General features: G+C 45.2%; 1 protein-coding gene across 1 annotated transcript in view; it reads left to right on the top strand.

The window, feature by feature from the left end:
- Positions 1-365: 365 nt before the first annotated feature.
- Positions 366-23,786, top strand: part of nalf1b (NALCN channel auxiliary factor 1b) — a gene marked incomplete at both ends in the record, with an annotated part of 137,018 nt that continues 113,597 nt past the window's right edge. Inside the window, one exon of the mRNA XM_083776342.1 lies at positions 366-1,133. Coding sequence (XP_083632468.1) covers positions 366-1,133 — 768 coding nt within the window. The remainder of the gene's footprint in view (positions 1,134-23,786) is intronic.

Below are 23,786 nucleotides of genomic sequence, written 5' to 3'. Positions count from 1 at the left end.
GCGGAGAGAAACGGCCGCCGCGCCGGGGCGAGAACGGGGAGAGAGGCATGCGGTCAAAAAGAACTCGGTTTACACCAACACCCGGAGAGCCATGGAGAAGAACCGGGATGCGGCAGCGCGAGGCTTACTAATCTGTGCGGGCGCGTTAATTGGATCGGAAGAAGAGGAAGAGCACTGACTAACTGCAGCCGGTGGGGCGCGAGATAGGAAGCGCCCTGGACCCCGGCGGTTGGAAGGCACGGCGCCCAAACTGTCCGAGAAATAACCCGCGGAGTCCACCTCCCCCCCAAGTCAATGAGTATTGTGGCAGAGGAGCCCCCGCGGCGGAGTCGGCCAGGGCTGCTGCAGCATCGCCTTCCTAAAATATGACCAGGGGCGCTTGGATGCGTCTGCAGCAAGATGACAGCCTGAAATTCTGGCTCGCACCCCGAGAGAACGAGAAGCCATTCACCGAGTCGGAGCGGGCGCAGAGATGGCGACTGTCGCTGGCCTCGCTGTTGTTCATCACCGTCCTGCTCTCTGATCATCTGTGGTTCTGCGCCGAGGCGAAGCTGACGCGGACCCGAGACAAACGCTCGGACATCACGGGCGAGTACTCCAACTCCCTCCACCACCACCACCACCAACACCAACATATGCCATCACCACCACCTGACCCCGGCCGCCGGCTCGCCAGAGAGCAAGATCTTATTTTTCTAGGGAATTCTACCAAACACCATCTGTGGCGAATGGACACCTGTCACCCCGACAGCCTGTCCAAAGACTGCTTCACTTTCACGGACGCGGAGACCGCGTGCTCCCTCATGGGCCTCTCCGGTGGTGGAGGAGGAGGAGGAGACGAGGAGGGGACGCATGAGTCCGTGAACCTGAGTGATTTGTACCTTTCTTTTTGTAATTCCTACTCACTTTTGGATTTGTTTTACGGGTTTAGGACTAGTCTTGGCGCTCTGAACTGCACCCTGGATAATATGGCGGCGTCGGGACTCGACGGGCAGCAGGGGTGCCTCAAGTGCGTGCGGGCTTATCAGACGCTTGACCTGCGAGCGGAGGAGGATTACCGGGAGTTTGAACTGCTGGTTCAGAAATACGAGGTGGATGCATATTCGGTTAGGACATGCATGGAGGAATGTAAGGTAGGATCTCACTCACTCACTCACTCGCGCGCGCACGCACGCACGCATACACGCACACACACACACACACACACACACACACACACACACACACACACACACACACACACACACACACACACACACACACACACACACACAACACTACACACACACGCGAGGCGGGGGTGTGGATTCACACAGTCGCCATGGAAACCGATAGCACTATCTGGAGAGGTGCATTTTAAGGGGCAAGAGTTCATCACAGTTCAGTACAAAGTGCTTTTATATATCCGGCCTATTCTATAGTTTGCATATTATATACACACATCCATCAATATTACTCTTACATAACGCAATGTGGGTGGGTGTGTGTGCGTGCGTGTGTGTGCGTGCGTGCGTGCGTGAGGTGCATATTATGAATGTGAGTGCGAGTGAGATGCTTTAACAGTATAAAGGGCTCGTCGATTTGAATCGTCCAATATGCCCTGCCGTGTGTGTGCGTGTGTGTGTGTGTGTGCGTGTGCGTGTGTGCGCATGGATGTCGGGAGCAGCAGGCTTGTATTGTATATAGTCATAACAGAGGCATACAGCGTGTGTGTGTAGGCCTGATGTGACAGCAGTGAGGGGCTATACTATAGGAGGTGATAGCGTTCCAATAACGCTAATAGCATGCATAAAATGCATAGCCGTTGATTTCTGTGCCTAATCCGCCCGAGAGGCTTTGCATTGTTCCCGCGGCTCGCTTTATTTGTTGTTCCATAACATGCTAGTCGTTCTGTTTAACCGCAGACTGGCTGCACAGCATAACATATAGAGATAACTATAGGGCTTTGGGCGCAACAAGCCAAACAACAGCTGCAAGGTATTTATTCTGACACACACAAATATTGTGCAAATTTGTGCAAGCTTCTCATGACGTCAGTATACATTCACTGGCCTACATTCAGTAAACACGCGCACGCGCGCACACACACACACACACACACACACACACACACACACACACACACACACACACACACACACACACACACACACACACACACACACACACACACACACACACACACACATTGCGCAACAGTGTTCATTGTTTCTACGGAGCCCAAAGGCGGCTGAATGAACAAATAAAAAAATCCCACAAACGTAATATTTAATAGACAGAGACATTGGTTCAATCAGTTCCATTTGTTTTGCACTATACACTATAGGCCTTGCCTCTCTGCTTCTCTTCCACCTCTGCTCAGTATAGTTAGCTATACCCACATTTCAGCACCACGGTGAAAGGGCCATAGTATTAGCGACCCACATTTCAGAACCACGGACAGCACCACGGTGCCAGGTTCCATAGTGTTAGCGACCCACATGTCAGCACCACGGACAGCGCCACGGTTCCACTGTCCATAGCGACCCACATTTCAGCACCATGGGCAGCACCACGGTTCCACTGTCCATAGCGACCAACATTTCAGCACCATGGGCAGCACCACGGTTCCATGTCCATAGCGACCAACATTTCAGCACCATGGGCAGCACCACGGTTCCATGTCCATAGCGACCAACATTTCAGCACCACGGACAGCACCACGGTTCCATGTCCATAGCGACCAACATTTCAGCACCATGGGCAGCACCACGGTTCCATGTCCATAGCGACCAACATTTCAGCACCATGGGCAGCACCACGGTGGCAGGTCCATATAGCGACCAACATTTCAGCTCCACGGACAGCACCACGGTTCCATGTCCATAGCGACCAACATTTCAGCTCCACGGACAGCACCACGGTTCCATGTCCATAGTGACCAACATTTCAGCACCACGGACAGCATCACGGTGCCAGGTCCATAGCGACCAACATTTCAGCACCACGGACAGCACCACGGTTCCATGTCCATAGTGACCAACATTTCAGCACCACGGACAGCATCACGGTGCCAGGTCCATAGCGACCAACATTTCAGCTCCACGGACAGCGCCACGGTTCCATGTCCATAGTGACCAACATTTCAGCACCACGGACAGCACCACGGTGCCAGGTCCATAGCGACCAACATTTCAGCACCATGGACAGCGCCACGGCGCCAGGCCATAGCTAAGCTTTGTAGCCATGGGGTTATCTCTACTAGGCGGTGGACATTGCTCTTTTCTCTCTATGTATGTAATATTGTGTTGTTCTTTGTACTATATGTCAAACATGTGTATATATGTGTTATGCATACATGGCTGCTGGGTCACAAGACACATTTCAGTGTGAACTGACAATAAAGTACTACATCATATCATATCATATCATATATCATAGCACTGAAACCAAACCATACTGTACAGCTCAGGGGGATTCAACAGGCAGCAGCGGCTCAGGGGTAGAGTGACCGGGTGGGAACCGCAAGGTTAGTGTCCTTTGAGCATGACTCTGAACCCCTAAATTGCTCCCGATGTGCAAGGTTGGTGCCTTGCATGGTTTCCTCCGGCATCGGTGTGTGAATGTGTGTGTGAATGTGTGTGTGAATGGGTGAATGTAATGCACAATCCACAGCGCAAAAAGCATGGAATACGGATGTGTATATTACAGGAAACTCCCGTTAAACTTTCCAACAAACTCTGGTAAACTCCCGAATTGTACCATCACACCTGTATATTACCGTATATATTACTGTATATGCTGCTAAACTTGAGGTTTACGGTCAAATCTACTGCCCATAATTGCCCGTTAACTCCTCTTTTCACGCAGTAATCTCTGTAAAGTGCCTTGGATAAAGACACTATATAAATGCACCATTTACCATTTAACTATATAAAGGCAGGGGGCCACAATTGTAAGATTACTCAAAGTCGGGGGCCAGAAAGAAAAAAAATAAGAAAGAAAAAGTTGCACTGTATATATTTTCAGTGGCACATCAACATAAATGAGCACAACATGAGTTTTGAGTGCAGTCCGTCCATTACATGCCATCTCCCTCCATTTGTAGCTACCTACAATTTTGCTTAGTTTTGAGTGCATCTTTTCCATATAGGCCTACCACCAAATTCTCCATCTTATCCATTAGCCTTCTTACACCATTGTGTGTTTCATCCAATCATTCAAGCGTTTCCTCGGCTGAATGTCACTGTGTGCCCTAACTCTCAACGAATGGTTCACGAAACGTCGTAAGAGCCCGTGGCTTTATCAACCATATAGACATATAAACGTAGACGCCTATTCCGGCTCTGTGTGTGTGTGTGTGTGTGTGGATGTGCAGGGCGTTGCTGAAAATGAGCACCTGTGCTCAGCTACTTCCCTGGGTAAATAAAGAATAAAAAAATGAAAGGTACCTTTCAAAACCTATAGAAGTCAGCCTGGTACAGACGAACGGGACACCACTGTATGAAGCCTATGAAAGGCTCCTCAATTACATTTTGTAACTATTTTCAGCAATGGGATGATAGTTTTATTTGGTGGGTATATGAGCTGGTCGTTTTGAAAGTGTCTCTCAAGTAAAAAAAAGTGTGGGCAGTCCTGGTATAGATGATTATATATATATATTCATTCCGTCGGTAAATCCCTGTAGGCTACCCACATATTGGTAGCCTATATTAGCCCAATATTGGCGTTACACATTTCACTTGAATAATGTTGTGTGCGCACGTGCGCGTGCGGAGAAAGACAGTTATTTAATGAAACTCAAGATTATAACGTCCTGTCTTGCTGCCGCCGTGTATAGCCTGCATGGCTATTCGTGTGTGTGTGTGTGTGTGCGTGGCGTGGCGAGAGATAGAGAGATCGTGGCTTCCAGGTGTGCGTGTGTGTGTGTGTGCAAGCCAGGCGTGCGTGTGCGTGTGTGTGTGTGCGCGCGCAATGAAAAGTACTCGGCAGTATGGCTGGCAGGCCAAATAGCAAATGCGAACAGTGTAATCGTTTTACTTAGGCAAAAAACAACTATTGTCGAAGAACAATGTTGATGTAACTAAGAGATTTGCTGTTGGAGCTATATTTTATATACAGAGATTTAGAAGGAATAAGCAAAATCGTGAGGCGAAAATTCCTCTCCTTCCGTGTTTTTTCTTCTCCTGCGGAGACGGAGTGCGGACTTGAAGAGGGAGATGAAGAGGGGGAGGGGCTGAGATCTAGTGACGGGTGTGCACATCTTTTCATTGGCTTGTCATGGCCACATCTTTTCATTGGCTTGTGGCCACATCTTTTCATTGGCTTGTGGCCACATCTTTTCCGCACGTGACATGTTTTCACTTGTTATAATAGAATTATATACACAAAAAAACTTTCATTCATAAATGGCCATATTTAGCATTTTAAATTATTTTTTCTTTTCTTCTTGAATATCGATAGTGGTCCAGGGCCACAAGTAAACTAGGGGCCGAGTTGTATATTCCACTGATGTAGATACTCACATTTCAGAACCATGGACAGTGGCTGCCACTGAATACCTTTCCTTTTAACCCCAATATATAATGGAGTTAAAATAAACAAGATTAAATTCTAAGTTGTGTAAGCGAAGGTGAGCAGGGGTATTTATTCCCGTTGCAATGAATAAATATCATCTCTTTGTTTAGAATGAAAGACCAGTATTTGGCTCTTGGTTCCACAAACCAAGAGCCAAAATGACGGCTGTCTCATAGTATTCCTCTCTCAAATGTCAATGTGTCACATGGATTTCTTATTATAATTTGGTTAAAAATCACATTGTTCAGAATCATACAGCATATCTCCATTGTTATATCACAGCCACACACACAGCCCAGTTTCCCACACACCTATTCGCAAGAGTGTTTTTAGCAGAGTAAAGCGGGCATATCAATATAAAATATAAACCGCTGATAAGTTACAACTAAAACACTACAGTGAAATGCAGGATAAAGTCCAACGAAGCATATAAAGGCTACAATTTGAGAACTCCATGGACCTCATGCGTAAAAATCCAGTATCGATCAGGTAGTTGATACTGCAGTCCACTATACTGAATTTTTAATGGTCGACATTGCTGCATAGTACATCTTGTAAAATGCCGGAATATCTTCTCTGTCTAAATACAGTATGATGCACTGAAGACACATTGTGATTGATAGTACAACATAATCATAACAAATTATTATAATTCATATACAGTAGTAGTCTATATACTTTTATGTCCTTGAATAAAAAAGACATTTGCACTTTCTTCAACATGATGTTTATTGTGTTTTTACAGCAGAAAGACATATACAGTCATACGTAACATTAACCCAATCAGGACGGGAACCCCTTATGGTGTTTTAAGCATTATGTTGCATAGCTATTGAAAAATAGCAGATCTACAAGCTCATAGCTTGTAGCGTGAAAAACCGTGAAAATGTGTTGCAAATCTTTGAATATATATTATATATATTGAGCACCACTGACATAGAAACATTAGGTTTTTCAGAAAACTGTCAGGATTTAGAAGGCATTTGTAGAATCGTCCTCAGGTCTAACCCCCCCCCCCCCACCCCCCCCACCCTCAACCCTCAACACACATTAGCACTTTCAATGCCATACCCTCTGTGAGAGATGCTAAGTAGCGGATCTATGATGAAGGCAATTTTGTCATCTTTTTCACTATACAATAACACCACGGAACGCATGCAGGTACATCGAAATGGAATTCTCCATTAAAGATTGAGATGTCCTGCTATACCTGGAAGCTGCTGTCAACGAGGGCTCACGTGATTTCTAGGAAACTAAACAATGCCGGATGTGTCCATTACAACAGAACTATAGCGCAGCGATGCAGGATGAGACACAGGTCACCGTGTGACCGTCCGTGGCACCCATTTTGGTGTTACTTTAGCTATTGAAAAGTAGCAGATCTACAACCTCATAGTGCAGCACCGAGTGCCGCGCTACGAGCTTGTATAGGTCTGCTATTTTTGAAAAATGTAGTGCAAATCTTTGAATATATTCTTTCAGAGCGAACGTTTTTAACTCAAATCTTTGCTTCTGGGAGGGTCCATGGAAATTTTCAGATGGAGGTCGGCAGCCAATTACATATAATCTTGGGGGTCCTTGATATGAAAATCAACGAACTGTCAGTCAATGAACAACTGAGAGAGAAACATGGGGTTTTTCAGAAAACTGTCATGATTTAGAAGACATTTGTAGAATTGCTCCCAGGTCCCATTAAATTATGTTGTTACTCTGATCATAACATCCACTTTACTGAATGTTGAGGCTCCAGGTTTTCTTCAGAATATGTATGATAATAATTGGCACATTAGGAGTCCAATTAGTTTCTAGCGGTTCTCAAATGTTTTATTTGCAAAAAAAAAAAACCCTTAAAGGACCACTTCACCACTTTTCAACCTATCTTCATATAATAGGTCCTCACTAATAATCATGAAAAAATGGCGCAATTCTTTCCTACTCGGTCTGTGTCTCATAGGAGGGCTGTGGGCAGTTCAGAAACCGTCTTCCAGTGACATCATCGATGGGGAATACAAGCTAATAGAAACTGCAGGCTTTCTAGTCCTGAAAAGTTGCAATGCAAAAATGGAAGCCATCGTTCTCACGATAATGAAAATCTAAACATTTTTGTAAATAAATCTTGTTTAAAAAAATATCTAAACTGCCCACATCCCTTATATGAGACACAGACTGAGTAGAAAAATATTGTGCCATTTTTTCATGATTATTAGTGAGGACCTATTATATGAAGATAGGTTGAAAAGTGGTGAAGTGGTCGGGTCCATTTGGTTCCATTTGAACACTCTCAGAGTTACAGACCTGTTGTGGTCATTCAGGGCTATCTATTCATGTGTTTCTGGTAATGATATTGTCCACTCATTTTGTATGTTCGTGGCAAAAATGGAATGTTAGAACAAAAAAAAGGTAGGAGCGCACACCAGTATTGGGGAGGTGCTGCATGACCGCAGGAGATAAGAGAAAAGAGGGCCGCACAGCTCGTCGTCACCATGCTATAGAAACTTTATTAAATCAACGTTTCGGCCTTCTTCAGGGTATATACTGTATGGAATGGACGTGTTGACAAAAATGTCCACCACGAGCCAACATGGCGATGATGACCCCTGGGATGAGAGCAAGGCAATGACCTTGACCTTGACCAGGAGCCAAGTCCATAACCTGCTGATCCACACGCAGCAAGAAGAAGCTCCATGTGGAACGTATGGATATATGGATCAAAGAGGACATATTAGGCATGTTGTCTCCCTCAGCTGAAACAACCCACTTCCCAATGTTATCAGCCTATATAATCAAGAATATGTCCCGTGATCAGGACCTTGGAATATAGAGCCAACATGTGATAATCAGACATAGTAGGAAACGCGGAAGTAAAACTACTGTTTGGGGAGTTATAGGGAGCGCTTGATTTTTGTGACCATGACCGTGACCATGACCATGACCCATGACGGAGGCCTTGAGCCGCGCCGAGTTTCGTTGCACAGAATAGTAAATATTAGTCTCCCCCCCCCCCCTACACTTTCCATGTCCCTGCCCATGTCTGCACCAGTTTAGTCACAGTCTTTGGAATGAAACTTCATTTAGTTTTAGTCACCCAGAATGTCAACTAAATGTCATGCGATTTTAGTCGACTAAATCTACGGTTGGTTTAGTCGACTAAAATGTATTCTGGCGGGCCTTGATGCCGTCGTAATGGCTGATTTTACACATGCTGAAAATAGCAGATCTACAAGCTCACAACGCATCGTAGAGCAACGCGTTGTGAGCTTGTAGATCGGCTATTTTCAGCATGCAACCAAGTGTAAAATGACTTATACTGGATCTCTTGTACACTAGTCCCTTCCTAGCATTTCAGTCAAGTTTTTATTTGTTGAGGAAATCGTCAGTATATTTAGTCTTAGTTTTAGTCACCATAGCTTAGTTTTCAATTAGTTTCCATTTAGTTTTCGTCAGTGGAAAAAGGTAGTCGACGAACAATTTTCGTCTTAGTTTTAGTCACCGAAATCAACACTGGTCTGCACCGCCCTGCGCCGCTATGCTCCAAGTGAACACAGCCGAGCGCCATCGGTGAAAACAACGTCAGTATGGCCAATATGGCCACATTCTTGGCCATATCCAACATCTTGATCACTGGTTGGTATAACGTGTATTTGATGCTTTACGTGAATCCGTTGGCGGAAGCATTGTTCTGTTTGTTTGACCATTCATACACTTGGGAGGTCGCCCATATGCAATTTGAATAATGTGCAATGATGTAAGTGCATTTATACACAGGCGCATGTGTGTGTGTGTGTGTGTTTCCTTCTCATGCCTATATACCTAATCAGCACTGCGCAAACGTGCACTCTATATACACCACCGCGCTAATGCAATAAGGCCCAGCATGCAGTGCGGCGGGCGCTACAGCGGCTTCTCAGAGCCCCCCCACCCAATCCGAATTGCTAATCTTGCCTCTGTGTTAGCGTGACCTTTTTGCACAAAAAAAGCACAAAGTATACTTCAGGCCCTGAATCCCCAAGCCGTCGCTCCTCCTGAGTATATATCGCTCTGCTGGAGGCAGAGTGAAGGCATAACAAGATGAGCAGAGAGGAAGGGGAGAAAGGTATAATGGAGTTATCTGTGGCAGGATTAATGCACGCCGGGTGTTAGGGAAGAGGTGGAAGAGAGGAGGAGGAGGAGGAGGAGAGCGGGGGGGGGGCTAAGGGGAGGAAGGAAGGAAGGAAGGATGTGAGGAAGTGAGGTGACGTCGGGTGCATCATGGCGGACGGGTGACAGTGATCGGACGGCGGCCTGCATAACCCGCTTCAATGTATATGTGTGCCATGACTGTGCACGCATTGAGGTGATTAGCTGCACATGTATATACGCGCGACACACGCTTACAGGGGATCACACACCATGCAAACAGGCATGACATACAGGTTTATATGCACACAAGCACCCATACACACAGAGAGAGAGAGAGAGCTGTTTCCTGCAGGTCCAGACCTGGCTCTCCCTTCCGGTGTAATTTAATTTGCACTCCCATCATTCTCGGCCCCTCTGGTGTCTCTCCAGGGCTCTATCTGTCTCAACATGTTGATCTTCTCCCCTCCTTTACCTCTCTCTCTCCCTCTCCCCCTCTCCCCCTCTCTCCCTCTCTCCCTCTCTCTCTCTCTCTCTCTCTCTCTCTCTCTCTCTCCCTCTCTCCCTCTCTCCCTCTCTCCCTCTCCCCCTCTCCCTCTCTCCCTCTGTCTCTCTCTCTCTCTCTCTCTCTCTGGGGATGCCAGCCCATGAGGAGTTTACAGTATTCAAGCACCAGATGTGCTGCCAATATGTTTCCGATTTTCCGATTTATTTCAGATGTATTGAAGGGATAGCCCCTCGAGATGCAGCATCTCATTTCCGAGGAGGTCCCGTAATAAAAACATGAACAACTGACACATGCTCCCCCAGCTCTCCAACCCACCAACCCCACAGCATCAGCTGTTTTACAACAGTATACAATTTAGAAGAATATCTCTGCTGTCCGGGGGGGAAAAAAACACCTAACTCACACAAAATATGGCTGAATGATGGCAGGAAATATTCATAACTAGTATTGTGTGTTGAACCGTCTTGGAAAGGAAACCAGAAATGGAATAAGCCTTCAAGCTTTCTTGTGTTCATTCTTTTGAATATTTCGGTGTTTATTACGTTATATACTTTAGCTAATGAAAAATAGCAGATCTGCCACCGAGTGCCGCGCTACGAGCTTGTAGGTCTGCTATTTTTGAAGAATCGTGAACATGTGGCTCAAGTCTTTGAATATGCATTCTCTCAGAGCGAACTTTTTAAACTCAAATATTTGCTTCTGCAGGGCGGTTCCTGGAATAACATATTTTCAGATGAGGGTCGGTGGCCAATTACATATCATTTTTTGAGTCCTTGTACATGCGAATGTCAATAAAGAAGTCAATCAATCAATCAATCAATCAAAGAGAAAGAGGAAGATCATTCCTATCAGGTGGAGCTTTGTAGCAGAATGACCTCTTTGAAGATTTTTGGTAGATCAAAGTATAAAGATATTGCAGGTGTCTATAAGTGGATAAGTAGATTGAACCAAATATCGTTTCAAATGCCTCTGCATCAACCTAAACCCACTGCCCCTCTCTCTCTCTCTCTCTCTCTCTCTCTCTCTCTCCCCCTCTGAACCGTCCTTATCGCCCATCTCTCTCCCTCTGAACCGTCCATATCGTCCCTCTCTCTCTCTCCCTCTGAACCGTCCATATCGTCCCTCTCTCTCTCTCTCCCTCTGAACCGTCCATATCGTCCCTCTCTCTCTCTCTCCCTCTGAACCGTCCATATCGTCCCTCTCTCTCTCTCTCCCTCTGAACCGTCCATATCGTCCCTCTCTCTCTCTCTCTCCCTCTGAACCGTCCATATCGTCCCTCTCTCTCTCTCTCTCCCTCTGAACCGTCCATATCGTCCCTCTCTCTCTCCCTCTGAACCGTCCATATCGTCCCTCTCTCTCTCTCTCTCCCTCTGAACCGTCCATATCGTCCCTCTCTCTCTCTCTCTCCCTCTGAACCGTCCATATCGGCCCTCTCTCCAACTCTATCTGCCTGTTTCTCCTTCTACACTGTCTGTGTGTCTACACTGTCTGTGTGTCTACACTGTCTGTTTGTCGTGTGTCTGTTCCTCACACTCTGCAGTTGTTGAGCCAGAGTGTTCTCTGTTTAACACTGTTCTCTGTCTAACACTCCAGAGTGTTACTGATCTTGGGTCAGGTCCTTTTCTTCACCTCGGTTACCATCTTGTCCAGGCAGGCACGCAGGCAGGCAGGCACGCACGCACAGACACACATTGTAATCTACTAGAGTGAGTCCCAGTATTACCTGGGAATTGTAGTCTACTGTACGCAATGCAAGCATGCAGCTTCATGTTCATTTCAGGCCACCTCTGTGTACTGTACTGACCCAATCACATCCATCATTCAATGATTCACATTCCTAAAATACACACCCTGGCCTGGTGCTCTCTCTCTCTGTCACTATCTCTCTCTCTCTTGAGTGTACGCTGATTTGAGTGTTTTAGATACAGTAGAATGGATATAGTGCATGATACTGTCTGCCTGTTTGTATGGCTGTGCATGTGTGCTCCCCGTGGCAGCACGCACACACACATCTGCTGCCACACCAAACAAGCAAGGCTATGCTGAACTATAGAACCGGAAGCATATACGACAATTTTGTGTGTGTGTGTGTGTGTGTGTGTGTGTGTGTGTGTGTGTGTGTGTGTGTGTGTGTGACTGTGTGTGTGTGAGTGTGACTGTGTGTGTGTGTGAGTGTGAGTGTGAGTGTGAGTGTGAGTGTGAGTGTGAGCGTGAGCGTGAGTGTGAGTGTGTGTGTGTGTGTGTGTGTGTGTGTGTGTGTGTGTGTGTGTGTGAGAAAGAGAGAGCGAGAGAGAGAGAGAGGACCTCTGCGCTCTATGGGTAAATAAAATCGAAACAGAATAAAAAAACATCCAAACTAAAAGCAGTCATTTCTGTATGTACACAGTATTTACAGCATTAGCGTGTGTAAATAATGCAAGCTGTCCTATACTATAACAAAACACAAATGTGTGTTTGCAAAACGTGAAACAAATGCACCTTAATCTCCTGCACAGTGAGAGATTGTTTGTTCCCCCAGGCTGTATATATCATGTGCATTAATGGCCAGAACACAAGGATTTGCCACAGCATGTGCTGACACAATTCCCACAATCAACACGTGTACATTATACAGCAGAGCTCTGTTGGAAATGCAGCACTTTGTTCTCTCTCTCTCTCTCTCTCTCTCTCTCTCTCTCTAACCCTATCTCTCTCGCCATCTCGCTCACTCTCCGAAATTCAATTAAAGGCTTCTGTTGGTTCTCTTCTCCAGCTCAAACAGACACAGGGAAACTCCCCTTCATATGAGCTGCCCTGCCGTGTTTGTTTCTCTGTGGGCAACCTGATAAGGAAATGTGTGTCCTGGACGCGACGAGGGCAACAATACAGAGAGGACAGGAACAGTTCCTCCTGGCCTGTTCCACAGCAGGCAGGCAGGCCCTCCTCCGGGGCGCAACGCCTCCTCAACTAGCAACCCTATTCTCAGACACTTCTCATAGTCTAAGCCTTAGACTATAAGGCATATATGTCAAACTCAAGGCCCGGGGGCCAAATCAGGCCCTCTGGTATACTGCACGGACCACCATAATACTACAAGTCCCACAATGCACTGCGAGTGCATTGTCACGTATCGAGGGCCCGCAAGCATGTATATGTATAGTAAAGTATATCACTTGTGGTCAACTTTCAGCTACCCCTCTCCCCAAAAATGGCCCTAGTGTTGAAACACAGTCCGGCCCTCGACTTGTACCAATTTCTTTATTTTGGCCCACTGGGTATTTGAGTTTGACATCCCTGGTCTAAGTCTTAACAGAGATGCTATACTAAATGGTCATATAGGGATCTGTGCTGAAGATATAAGGGCGACACGGAAATAAGTATATATGCATTCGCTGACGCAGCGTGGAGGACGTGGAGGAGTCACATCAGAGTGTTAGATCAACATCTGCAGTTGGAGTTGAGTACATTGAATGCTGTGAAAAGTGGCTCTAGTGTTGACTGAGATTGACAACTATATAGAATAATACTAACAATGTATTATTCATTCTATATATTTGTCAATCTCAGTCAGGCGGCTGTGGCTCAGGAGGCAGAGCAGGTCGTCCAATGATCCCTGAGTCGACAAAATCAACACTGCAGGATATCACTGCACACTCGAAATGGGGTCTATAGCTGGGTCGAGTCTCCCGTCCACAAACAGTGGCGAAAACCCTCTTCGCAGTGTCGTTTTTTAAAACAGTCAAAGGTATCAGAACCGAGATACAGTTGATAAACTTAAGGCCCGGGCACATAAAATCTGGGGTGAAACATCTACTTAAATCAGGCTTAAATAAAAAAAATGTAGTCCAGTCAATAGTCTGTTGTATGCACAGCACTGCGTCCATAAGATTGCATTGGGAAAACAACATGTGCAGGGATATATCCTGCTACATAAATACATAACCTCTTCTAGGAGCTAAGCATACAGCATATATGAGGTTACAAACGGAGCTATAGGGGCCATACGGTGACAGTGTGTTCTTTGGGGGTCCTTGACATGAAAATGTTTGATAACGACTGACATAAAAACATGAGGTTTTTCCAAAAATCTGTCAGGTTTTAGAAGGCATTTGTAGAATCGTCCTCAGGTCTAAATGGGGTAACAGCGGGCGACAGCCAGGCGTATTTGTCTATATGGGACCCGGCGGCAACTATACCGGCAATATTGCCGGCGATAGTCGAAAAGTGGGAAGAGGAACGTCGACACCGAAAAGATGAAAACTTTGGACGACATCGTCCCGGCGATATCCAATCAGATTCACGTGTGGCTTTGTTTACCTTTCATACCACCAATACGAGGACATACCACCAATACATGGCCGTTGCTCTCCCGTTGTTAAAACGCACCATGAGACTCTGTAGCAGGCTACTTCCTCCACTCCCATGATTCCTTACTGTTAGTGCCCTTCCACCCCCCTCCCTCCCTCCCTTCCCAACGCCCACATTATGGTATACTCTCTGAATTATCCCTATACTTTCCGTTCGCTGGGTATTGTGCTGCATGGAGGAGGTCTCTCTCTCTCTGTGCTCCGGCTGCACATGGTTACTTGCAGTATGTGTGTGATAACGAGAGATATGCGAGAGGTGCCGGTGGTTCTGGCCGCTGGTGTGAGCACCCACCCGTGCGAGGATGCATTTGGTCGCTAACGAGAGAGAGCAGCTGCATGGAGCAAGCTGTTGTTGCACTGGCCCAATCACGTCTTATCATTCGCCCATTTGATTCAATACATTATTCACATTCCAGCCCCCCCCCCCCCCCCCCCCTCTGTCTCAGTTTCAGAGCTACGCTAATTTGAGTGATTCGACTATGTCCCTCTCTCTCTCTCTCTGTGTGTGTGTGTGTGTGTGTGTGTGTGTGCGTGTCCTACGTTCTGCGAACTCACAATGCATCGCAGAGGGATGAGGTTGTATACTATTCTTGGTGCTTGACACCCCATGCGCAATTAAGTATGAATCTAAGGCATTATACAAACAGAAGGAAGATGGTATAACCGTCGTCACGACACCTGCGATATGTGCCTTATTGCCATGTGTCTCTAATCAGCTCATTACCGTGGGGCCCCGTACGGCTGGCTATAGTGACATAACGTACAGTGTGTGTGCTTTTGTTTGCTATTCATTTCCTGTCCATGACGACCAACGGGGCCCTTTTCCTTTGTTACCGAGAGGCTAGGTATAGTCATTTAGCCCCATTACATAAACCGTGACCCCGTGACCTTGCATTGTAAATAAAATAAAAAAAAAGGAATGAAGGAGAATCCTCTTTAATCCGTTTAGATCGGAGGACGATTCTACACAAAATGTCTTCTAAATCCTGACAGTGTTCTTGAAAAACTCTATGTTTCTGTTACAGTGGTGCTCAACCTTTTTCCATGTCAAGGACCCCCAGAATTATCTGTATTTGGCCACCCATCTGAAAATATGTTGTTCCATGGACCCCCCCCCCATCCCCCCGCCCCCAGAAGCAAAGATATGAGTTAAAAAAATGTATGAATATATATCAAAGATTTGCGCCACATTTTCTTGATTTTTCAAAAAAATTGCAGACCCACAAGCTTGTGCCGCGCTACGAGCTTGTATACATCTGCTATTTTTCAATAGCTAAAGTATTACATTTTTAAATAGTTAAGCACCGAAAAGGGGTTCCCCGTCCAGAATGGATTAAACGGGATGAGTCATCTGTTGCTAATAGTGTCCATTCAAGCACAGCGGTTTGTGTGGGAACACATTTGAGGCAGAGGTTTATAGTGGTGGGTGTGCAGTGTATGTAGATGAAAGCTCAGGTCTATAGCTCTGAATAATGGCAGCTGTTAAAGTGTGCAGAGTGTACTGACATTGTAGCATGGAGAATACAACAGCATTTTACAATCCAATACAGAATAGAATTGAACTACAGTAGTGGTGCACCCATACCGATGTATCGGCCACGTAATTGGTACCGATATTGCTGTTATCGGCAAAATAAAACTGACAATAACCGATGGCAGTTTAGCCGATGTTTATCTGTTGTCGACGCGTACATTTTGCATTATGTTGGTGTGCTGGTTATTATAGTCTACTGTAGCGTCATGTATTTCTTGTATTGAATATACAACAAAAACCATAAATAAACATATATCGGCCAAGTATTTCCATATGGGTGCATCCTTAAATAGAACCACTCATGCCAGCGCTATAAGGAAACAACAAAGGTATAAAAAGAAACATAACACACACGCACGCACGCAGACAGACAGAGTTCCTATAGACTTGGCTATACACAACGGTATAGCCAACAAACAGTGCTTGTACATACACATACACGCAAACACATGACACACGTGCACGCAGAAACGGGAAAGGGGGAATGGAGGAAAGAATGAATGGCTCACATGGGGCAATACAGAGCAACAACAAACAGTCAGCTGACCGTTTCGCCATGCAAGGTTTAACACAAAACAATTCATTTGAAAACCTGCACCAGAGTGACTAATCCTATGTCCATTTTAATCATGCTAGTGTCATTGTTTCTTTTTAACCTAGATTTAACACAATCAACAGCCAATGAAGGCCCCCCTTGCAGGAGCTCTAGCTTTTCAGGGCCTCAAACCCAGTATACCGCACATGCAGTCCAGTTTCCCTGAAGGGCTCCTGAGAGCCAAGGGCCCAATGTAGCGAATTTGGCCCTGCTTTTTGGAGAGCCTATAATTCTTCATTCATCTCCAAAGGAAATTGTCATTTCAGTGTCATGTGACCTTAACCCATTTTGAGCGTGAACCCCTTTTGGTGTTAGCATTATGTTATGCTTTAGCTATTGAAAAATAGCAGATCTACAAGCTCATAGGTCGCTACGAGCTTGTAGGTCTGCTATTTTTGAAAAATCGAAGGACTGACATTTTTCAGAAAACTGTCATTTTCAAACAGACATTTTTTTAATCTGATCTCAGGTCAGAATGGGTTAACCCCCCCCCCCACACACACACACACACACACACACACACACCACAGTTCCAGCAGCACTCTATAGCAACCAGGTAGCTCTTGAGGCCTCATTCTCGGGATATATGGAGCGTGAAAAGCAAATTCCCTCGACGCTCACACACACCCCCCTGGGTCCTCCTGCGGTCCCCGACCCAATAATAATCTGATAGTGAAAATAATTATATATAGAAAAATGATAAGTTTGCACACATATGTATTACGAAGATTATTGGGTGAGATGGCATGGACTCGTGTGAGTTGTCTTGCTTTTCACACTTCACATCCCGGGAAAGACACCTCGAGAGTGTATTTTATCGATTCTGACATTTTCAATCTACGAGAGTCTAAGCGGTCCGGTACCCATGGTAGTGAGAGTGAAACCCCATTGCCTCAAAGTAACTCTGAACATATACAAATGCAAAATCTAAGATGCAAAATCTAAGATTGTCCGTATATATAGTTGTCAATTCTGTCTCAGAATCTTTTCATCCATGTCTTGGATCCTTTTTCCTCGATTGCACAACTGCGCAATCGAGGGAACTGGCGGTCAGGGTGGATACAGAGTAATATAAAGTAAGTGTCTCCCATTGTAACAATGGAATGCGGAAGTGTTCATTCTATCTCAATGGGATAGTTCCAGCCATATAGGAGCAATGTTTGGAACTATAGCCCCGTAGGCACCCGCTTTGCGACGAGATCAAAGCGTGTCGCTATACTCTCCTACTCTACACTCTGGGTGGTAGTTTCGACACTATATGTACTATTGGTCCAACTGTCATTAGACCGACAAGCTATCCCAAAGCCCTAACCCTAACCGCAAGCACAGAGCAACGCATGTCGGACCAACGCATGTTCGGGCGGACCTTTGGTGTGTCGGATCTGTGTGTGCATCCTGTGTGTGTGTGTGTGTGTGTGTGTGTGTGTGCCCCCCCTTATGGGGCTCCGCCAGCCAGTTCATGCACTCATTTGGGGAGAGACGAGGAAAGATCAAAGATGCCATCAAAGAGTCTGAGACGGTGGTTTAAAAACGCTTTTTTAAATGAAAACTATACAGACCTCCGGGGTTTCCAAACCTTCCCAGAGAATAATCGGAGGTGGGGCAGCAGGGTAAAGCTTAATCTTACATTTTGCATTTGTACATGATCAGCATTACTTACTACTCGTATTGAAAAAGTACATCTACGAGAGTCTAGAGGCTGTTTGAGCGTGTGTGCGTGTGTGTACGCGTGTGTGTGTGTGTGTGTGTGAGATTGCCTGACAGTGCACAGATCCCCTGTTTGATTTACAATTCATATTTGATCTCTCATTGATTTTTCCAAAAGCCTGACACCTCATCTTTTTATTTCCGTTCTTATTTGGCACACACGCACGGCACGCACATGCACCAACGGACGTACGAGCATGCAAGGGCGCTTACACACACACACACACACACACACACACACACACACACACACACACACACACACACACACACACACACACACACACACACACACACACACACACACACACACACACACACACACACACACACACACACACACACACACACACACGTACATCAACGGGTCAATAGTGAGAAAAAGGCGACAGACCAGTGTTGATTTCATAAATATATTGACAATTTCGTTAACAAATAAAAACTAGACTAAAGTGTTAGGAAGGGACTAGAGTGGACGAAGAGATCCAGTATAACTAAAAGACAAGTCATTTTATGCTTGGGTTGCATGCTGAAAATAGCCAATCTACAAGCTCACAACGTGGCAAAAAACAACTGTAGATTTAGTCGACTAAAACCGCACAGCATTTAGAGTCGACTAAAACTAAAGCTATTTCAGGTGACTATATAATATGACTAAAACTAAATTTGATTCAAAAGACCATGACTAAACTGAAATCAAAACTTGCTGCCAAAATCAATAACACTCATGCGACAGACAGTTAGAACTCAGCATGCGTGTGCCAAAATTAAACGCTCAGCCCCTGCATCATTAATGTTGATCTGAGGAGGAATGGGAGGAACAGCTGTGCACATGGCTGCAGATACAGCTAGGTGTGTGTGTGTGTGTGTGAGGGTGTGTGTGTGTGTGTGTGTGCGCGCGCACACGTGTGTGCGAGCGAGTCCGTTATCCTTGGCTCAGCCGAGAGGGGTAGAGCACACAAGTGCAGAGAAGATATCGACCTGCCACTGTAATCCTGCAGTAGTTTGACCTCAGACGCACACACACACACACACACACACACACACACACACACACACACACACACACACACACACACACACACACACACACACACACACACACACATCATGCTCACTCATCTGCTCAGTAACAGTCCAGTGATGATATAATAATCATAATAGGCTACAGCCTAAATCTCTGATTTAAATTATACTCTCTGTTATTGCTCCGTTTAGGACGGGGTTCTTGTTGCTATACTGTATGTACAGTAACAGCAACATCATTTATTTTGTCATTTTTTAATAAATATTTGATGTCTTTCAGAAAACTTGAGGTGAGGATTTAGAAGACGTTTTAAAAGGTGGTTGCACACTGGGCGCGTTTTCCGGAAAACCGATGGAGAAACGCAGCTAAAAATCTGAAAAACGCGCTCAGTGTGCAGGGACCTTTAGCTTTAGAATCGGCCTCAGTCAGACTCCTATTATGTATACTGTAGTAGGCGGAAATAAAGTCAAAAGTTAAACCGTTACATTTTCTATAGGCCGAGTCAGACACAAGAGTGAATCATTCCATTACAAGTCACTTCTAGGAATCGAAATGTCTTTTTTGCAGGCACGTTTTAGCTGAAAATCAGCATGCAGAGCTGAATTGACCTTTGATGCTGGAGAAGACGACTTCTTCTAGGGGAAATGTCGGTGTTCTGTATGTGATGATGCGTGGTGGAAATAACATGAATTCGCAAGACTTCTGTGCGTGCGTACTGCGTGTATGTGCGTCCGTGCGTGCGTGTGGGTTCTTGTTCACACACACGACGGAGAGAAAGGGAGAGAGATTCTCTAGAAACTGACTTATTGATTTCTCATTGAAGGCAGGGGTGAGGTTTGGGACAGGAGGAGGAAGCATGGATTACTGAACTGGAGTAAAGGCATCAGAACACATGAGTGTGACAGTATTAAATGAGCACAGGCCATTTTGACAGTTTACGATAACAATAAAAGTAGTAGTAATAGTAAAAGGTAATAGTTTTGGAAAATACAACAGAGCACGCACATCCACTAACTAAACGCCAGGTGCTGGCAGGGTTTGTTTTTGACTTGGCAGCTAATTTCGATTTTAGTTTAGTCATAGTCTTTGGAATAAAACTTAATTTAGTCTTAGTGGGCTATATTTGGCCATAGTAAGTAGTAAGTAGCCTTGCCGAGCCATGGGGCCCATAGGGCAGGAGCCTATCTCCTGTTTCTGTAGCGTGAGGCAGCTTGATGTACAAGTACACCCCCTGGACATGACACTAGTATGTCGCAGGGACTTACCCCCCAATCCAACCCAAGAAGGGGGGCACTGGGTCCCATTTTTAGAGTCTTTGGTATGACCCGGCCGGGGATTGAACCCCGACGTCCCAGTCTCAGGGCGGACACTCTAACCACAAGGCCACTGAGCTTGGCCATAGCCACTGCCCAAATGTGCTGACCTCATCATAATTATTTGTGATGACGGCTATGACCGTTTTTAGCTGAATTGAATGAGTTTTTTGTGCAAAACTAATGGTTGGAATGGATTCAGAATCATGAAAAAACCCTAGTTTGACCCGTCACATGCTACTTAAAGCATAGCCTGACCTAAGCAGAGACATTTCTGGTCTAGAGGGGCGGGTCGCGCCTCAGAAATGCGCGCACCCTGATTGGATCTCATCGATCTGTCCGTCACCCCCGGCCCCTCCTCTCCCCCCTAGTGCAGCGCTACGTCACATCATTTAGAGCAACGCCCACCCGGAAGGGTTGACTCCCACTTTTAGACTGGTTCAGCCCACGGCTTTTTCCGGGCTTTCATCTTTCGCGCAGACGAAATGAAAGCCTGGGTATCGAGGCTACTTAAAGCATAATGAAAGTGTGAAAATGTTGCCTTATATTGGATGTTAATGGTACCCCAGATTATTATGCCAATTATGAAAAATACCCAACATAATATGCAAGTTAGCATCCGGCAGTTTCTGGGGACCCATACTCAACATTTCTAACATAAAACCATAAGGGTATACTCACAATGTCCGGGTCCACAATGGGGCTCTATGGGCTGGCAAGTATAGACTAGTTTATATTGCATGAGAAATCTCGGTGTAGTCAAAGACGTTCTAGTATGGAAAGCTACAGCAATTGAAGCTATCCAAAGCGACATCGATAGACTCAACAAACTTCTCGGATAGTAACTCTAAAAGCCACAATGATTCCTGGCCTAAATGATGAAGTTGATTTCCTGCCTTTTCTCTGATGGTCCTGCATATATATTTTAATTTTTTGTGATACTGTTTAAATGTGTCAATATAAAGATTTACTTTTAATTGTTTTCCCATTAATTGTCTTTTACTTTTCACTTGGTGCTGGTCACTTTGGGTGTTTTGTTATTTTTACAATTCGTTTTTTGATTTATTGAACATCTTATGATGTGAAGGTCCTATTATGTATTTGCCTTGCTCATCATCAAATAAACTATTTAATTTCTCACCAAAGACGGAGTGCCTTGGCTTATTTTCTTTTCAAGTCTGCAATTCACATTTTGACAAGCAGTACTACTTGGAGGAAGGATACAGTACCTTTTGTCTATAACGTTCCAGTATGGATACTAGTGGATCATACTGTACCACTCCAGTTATTTAGATACTTGCCCAGGTTGCCCTGGCCTGGCCTCCCTGCCTGTAAATAATTGATTTAAAAGAAATATTGCGGTTTCAAAAGCATTGAAAGGTTTAGGGTCAAAATACATTTCTGAACTTGTGTTACGGTACATCATGAACCATTCAGACTTCTCTGGGTCATCTGGGACATGCAGATTTTCTGCTTTCTGTTCACCAGAATCATAACTATATATAAAGTGAAGGAGAATTCTGTTTTCATGCACTGCATCTGGAACACAAACTCTCAGAAGACTGCATGCATGCAGGTCTGCTACAGTTATTAGTTATTTTAACCCATTTCGGACGGGGAGCCCCTTTTGGTGTTTTAAGCATTGTTATACTTTAGCCATTGAAAAATAGCAGACCTACGAGCTTGAAGGTCTGCTATTTTTGAAAAATCGTGAAAATGTGCATGGCGCAAATCTTTGAATATATATTATTTCACAGCAAACATTTTTAACTCAAATCTTTGCTTCTGGGGGAGTCTCTGGAACAACATATTTTCAGATGGGGGTCGGCGGCCAAAGACATATATTTTTGGGGGTCCTTGATATGAAAATGTTTGAGAACGACTGACACAGAAACATTAGGTTTTTCAGAAAACTGTCAGGATTTAGAAGACATTTTGTAGAATCGTTCCCAGGTCAAAAAGTGTTAAATCAAAGCTGGAGACCTTTTGACGGTGTGTTTCACTGAGGTTCGTCAGAATCGGAATCAGAATCATCTGCGTTGTCACATCACAGGTTTATCACGTTGTTTTGATTACAGTGAGTTGTACACGAGATTAAGGTGCGAGTGTCATTTTCAAAAACAGCCCTGATTGGTTTTTGTTATTAGTTTCCTGTGCTTTATTCTCTTATTTTTACTTTATAGTATTTCTTAAATGAAAGGGATATTTCATTGATAACTCACGCACATGTGCACGCGCGCGCGCGCACACACACACACACACACACACACACACACACACACACACACACACACACACACACACACACACACACACACACACACACACACACACACACACACACACACACACACACACACACACACACACAGGTTCACTCAGGCAACACAGCTGCAGGAAGCAGTACACTCTGGCACAGGAAGTGGTGGTGATTGATTGATTCAGGATGATGAGGGTCACATCCTGTACAGAGGACAGTGGTGTCGTTACACAGACTGGAATAACCTACAGTATACCTACCTCTCTCTCTGTGTGTCTGTGTCTCTCTCTCTCTCTCTCTCTCTCTCTCTCTGTGTCTCTCTCTCTCTCTCTGTGTCTGTGTGTCTCTCTCTCTCTGTGTCTCTCTCTCTCTGAATAACCTACAGTATACCTACCTCTCTACTGGAATAACCCTCAGTATACCTACCTCTCTACTGGAATAAGCTACAGTATACCTACCTCTACTGGAATAACCTACCGTATACCTACCTCTCTGTCTGTCTCTCTCTCTCTCTCTCTCTCTCTCTCTCTCTCTCTCTCTCTCTCTCTCTCTCTCTCTCTCTCTCTCTCTCTCTCTCTCTCTCTCTCTCTCTCTCTCTCTCTCTCTCTCTCTCTCTCTCTCTCTCTCTCTCTCTCTCTCTCTCTCTCTCTCTCTCTCTCTCTCTCTCTCTATAAAGAAGAATAATGAGCTAACCTAATTTTACTTTATGAAAGGACAAGAAACTCCAAGTTACGAGTACATCGCCTCCCCTGGTCGAATGTCGAGTGAACCGAAGTCAGTTGGAAAATCGAATTGCGACATTTGACCGCAGGGGAGGCGCTAAT

The sequence above is a fragment of the Protomyctophum parallelum genome (genome assembly GCF_964188405.1).
Source record: "Protomyctophum parallelum genome assembly, chromosome: 11".
Lineage (NCBI taxonomy): Eukaryota > Metazoa > Chordata > Actinopteri > Myctophiformes > Myctophidae > Protomyctophum > Protomyctophum parallelum.
The sequence above is the reverse complement of the archived record's forward strand: the minus strand, read 5'-3'. Positions and strand labels throughout refer to the sequence as shown.